Source organism: Copadichromis virginalis, linkage group LG3, assembly GCF_057382275.1.
Source record: "Copadichromis virginalis isolate Kocher_CV1m ecotype Utaka linkage group LG3, C_Virginalis_male_GT1.1, whole genome shotgun sequence".
Lineage (NCBI taxonomy): Eukaryota > Metazoa > Chordata > Actinopteri > Cichliformes > Cichlidae > Copadichromis > Copadichromis virginalis.
Genome location: NC_140620.1, coordinates 52,041,174 through 52,045,245, shown reverse-complemented (window position 1 = coordinate 52,045,245; position 4,072 = coordinate 52,041,174). Strand labels below are relative to the sequence as shown.

General features: G+C 40.6%; 1 protein-coding gene across 1 annotated transcript; it reads right to left on the bottom strand.

Annotated features, from left to right (window-relative positions):
• Positions 1-950: 950 nt before the first annotated feature.
• On the bottom strand, positions 951-3,110 carry LOC146715197 (up-regulator of cell proliferation-like). Its single transcript, XM_085440898.1, is given in 2 exon segments — positions 951-2,941; positions 3,101-3,110. Coding segments are annotated over 2 exon segments (2,001 nt in total).
• Between the last annotated feature and the right edge of the window lie 962 nt (positions 3,111-4,072).

Below are 4,072 nucleotides of genomic sequence, written 5' to 3'. Positions count from 1 at the left end.
TTCGGTGAAAGAAAATGAGGACAGAATAAATGTCCCGGTAAGTAATATTAAGTTTGTTGAGTTTAGTAAACTTGGGTGAAATTAGAATCCGAAGGAAAAAATAACACTTAAAGAATTATTGCAGCCGTCGAATATTTCAGACAGTATGCTACTGAGGGCAGCTAACATAAGAGTTATGAGTTATAAGATATAATCTAAGTCGTAACATTGCTGTATGGAGCTGCAGATTTGGTTGCAGGTTAACATAGCTGGACTGGCCATCGGGCATACCGGGCATATGCCCGGTGACTTATTTTTTTTTTTTTTTTTTGTAATGGCATGAACAATGAGAGGTGGTGGATTGGCCAGATGCAGGTCGATGTGTAAAAATAACTCAGTTGTTTGGTGGTGGCTATGGCGGGGCTTCCACAGAGGCCAGCAGGTGGATGAGGGAAGGGGAGGCAGGAGGAGAGCCCCGAGGCAGCCACCAGTCCGAGTGTAAGGTGAACTGAACTTCAGGTAAGAAGTTATGACCTGCAGTCTATCTGGGTAAGATATAAACTAAGTTTAGGTGGAGTTTATTTTCGTTGTGCTGACTTTTTGCCGTCAGTTGCAATAACTCGTACTGCGTTCTAGCCAGCTTGATGGAGTTTTTAGGTGGGTGGGTTCTATGATGTTACTGATAGTGAACTTTATTTTATTCATAAGGTTAGTTAGTAGAGTTGCCAACGGCTCCTTAAAAAAATGGAATGGTCCCTCATTCAGAGAAAATATTACACGTTTCGTATTGAGCTGAGAAGAGACGCAGTTTGTCCCGGACTTTAGCTAGAATGGAAAAAAGACACAAAGCTGGATTTATTCTGTCGTTACGCTGCACAGCTGCCTCTTCTTCTCTCATTCTCTCCCCTCCCTCTCCTGTTGCTACTTCAATCATGAAACTGATCAATGATCAGCTGATCGGCTTTTCTCTCTCATTTATTTATCGCCCAGTTTAGGACTTTTTTCATGTCTTCATTGATTTTGATGAGCGACATAAAGGCACCTCGAGTACATCGACCACTGCTGACTGCAAACTGCACTCCAAACATGGTGTTAAGGAGAGTGGACTTTCCTGTGCCCTGAACTCCAAGAACTGTGACTACACGTATCTTTCTGTTTGGAGACACCAAGTCACTGAGCTGAGAGAGAACATCACTCAACCATCTTAGAGGGATGTTGGATGCATCTCCATCTACAAGCTCAAGAGGAAATCCATCAAGCAACAACTCTGCACACAGTTTGGGCAGATGCTGCAGCTGTTGATGTGCTGGATTTGTTTGTGAAAGGGACAGTGAAGCTTCATAGATCTGACCCATTTCACGGAACAAGTGTTCAGTCCCCAGTGAGCTGTTGGAAATTTGTCTATCAATTTCTTTGATCTCCTCTTTGTTCTCAGAGTTCTTAAATTTTTCTTTATATTTCTCCCGAAGTTCAGACAGTCTTACACGAGACATGTTGTCCAGGTTCGTTCGCATCCATTTCAGGAAATAAAACCTCTCTGTTCCTGGGCTTGATATTGCATTAATGAAACATGTCATAACTGTTGACATGTCATAAAAGTTTTGTTTTTTTCGTAGTTCTTTTTTCCTTTTCTGAAGTTCGCTTTTGTAATCTTCTATATTTTCAGACCTGATATGTTGAAGTCGACATTCTTCTTTCTCTAAGCAGGTCAGTTCTTTCCATATTTCACCTTGTCGTTGAAGCTGATCTTCTTTGTATTTATGGATGTCTTGAATTTCAGCAGTGATGGCTTCTGCATTTGTCTTTGCAGTCTGACACTCTGGAGAGTCTTCATCAACCAGGATTCCCAGTTCGTGGGCAATGTCTGCCATCTGCTCTATTGTCATCTTCATCTTTGAGTTCCTAACTACATCTCTGACTGTTTCCCTCAGACTTTTCACAAAGTCTACATCATTTCTTTGTTTTGTCTTAATAATGATGTTGGTTTTGGTCAAGCCCAACGTCAGCACTAGGTTTTCCAAAGCATCTGTACTGTTGTGCTTGCTCTCATAGTTACCCACTAAGAAGATCTGTGCCTTGTGCTGTTGGTTGGTAAGTAGACTGAATTCAGATTCAGAGCCTAAATGGTCAAAGAACACAAAAACTGCTGCAGATCTCTGACACAGAAAGGAGTATTGTGTTTGAAAGCTTGCAATGTCTCCACAAAGGTTGGCTACAGCCACTGGTTGACTGAAAGTATCAATGTTTGCTTTTCCACAAGGAAGATACCAAGTAATTTCAGTCAGTCCATTGGAGATTCTTCTTGGACTGTCACCACACTCCATGTTGCGGTGAACATAGGTGTCATGGTAGTGCTGAGAATTGCTCAGAAGTTTATTGAGAATCTCTGACTTGGACGAGGAGCACTCACCCAGTCTGACAAAGGAGATCATTGGAAGTTCAGAGAGAACGATTCTGTCTTCAATGAAGCCCTTGGACTCTGACAGAGACTGAGGTCTGTACTTTTTAACAATGTCTCTCATGGCCCACAGCATGAGTGTGCACTGATTGGTGTCACAATTGGGAAGCAGCAGAGGAACAGAGAACTGACACATGGACATTTTGAATGCGATTTCCTGCTGCAGAAAACCATCAGAACACAGAAAGAGAGCAGTAATTATGTCAGGAGGGTTCACCTTGTCATCTGTGTTTGTACTGTTAAATAGATTTTCAAAGAATAACTTTGCATTCCCTGATGTATTGTCACTGCATGAATGACAAACTGAGGTATATGTCACATTCCTTGCTATCACATTAACCATCAAGAGTTTCCTTAGAAAATATCAAGGAAGGTCTGATTTCTGATTCCCGGGTTCATCAATAAGAGTCTTCTCATCAATCTCAAGTATTTTTCTGAGCGATATCTTTTTTCTGTAGTACTGCTCCAAGCCCAGATCTTCCAGTAACCTCGCCAGCTGTTTCTCTGTGGATAAAAAGATGGTTGTTATTTCTGGAAAAACAACCAAGTCAGCTACACTGGGATTGGTTTTATGTACTTTTTTTCTATTATATTTGAACACTCAAAGCGCTTTATACAACATGCCTCGTCAACACATATTTATACAAGCAGTGTTTTCTATACCTAAATGCATTCTGTCAAATCTTCACACTCTAATGAACAAAACAGAGAGCAACTTGGGTTTTATATTATGGGTTTAATATACTCTTTAAACCGTCAATCAAGTACTTTGAGTACAGTGAGCTTCACTTTTTCAAAGGCAAAAAGGGCATTCATTCTCAAAGAGTGTGTCTAATCATACATTTCAGTTTCACAGTTGCTACAATGAACAAACCCAGTTAAAACTTAACTAACTACTCTATCTACTGTCTACTCAGGTTTTACTGAATACACAGGTCAACAATTTTTTTTGTTTTTGTAATTATCAGAAACCACAACACACTTTTCTAAACCAGTTTTTCATGCAGATTTCAGATGTGCTTTCAGATTTTTCAGTCACGTCAACTTTTTCAAAAATGAGTAATATTAATTTGCAATGGATTTGTGTGTGTTAGGCGCACACTGACGCACACTGTGGCATAGATATAATGATCACTGTCAGTCAACTACCTCTGTGATTTGTTTGTGTATATTGCGTTCGGATTGTCACAATACAGCATCCAGCAATAGTCAGCCATCATGCACTCATTCTGCTCCATTAACTGAATGTCCTGATGAAAACGCTCTCCCTCTTCATGACTCACCATGCCAAGATTTCTGGAAAGAACTTGAGGTGAGTGTTGGAAGTGTATGTTCAATTACATGCAACAGCCCAGTTTCTGGTAGGACTCAAGCAGATGCTGAACTCCTTTATTGTATGCAGGAGACTTGTGGATGCCCAGAAAGTTTTCACAGAGCCACTACAAATTTGGCTGTTGGGAGAGTTTGTTTGAAGCCTTCATCCTGCAAAACAGACTTGTGGACCTATAAATATCCCTTCCTACATTTTTGCAGTGCTTATGTCTGACCAAGAAGCAGAAACTTGACACTGGTTTTTCATGGCTCATAGGCATCTTGTGGCTGTCAGTTAGACTTGACATAATGTTCTGCAGTAGA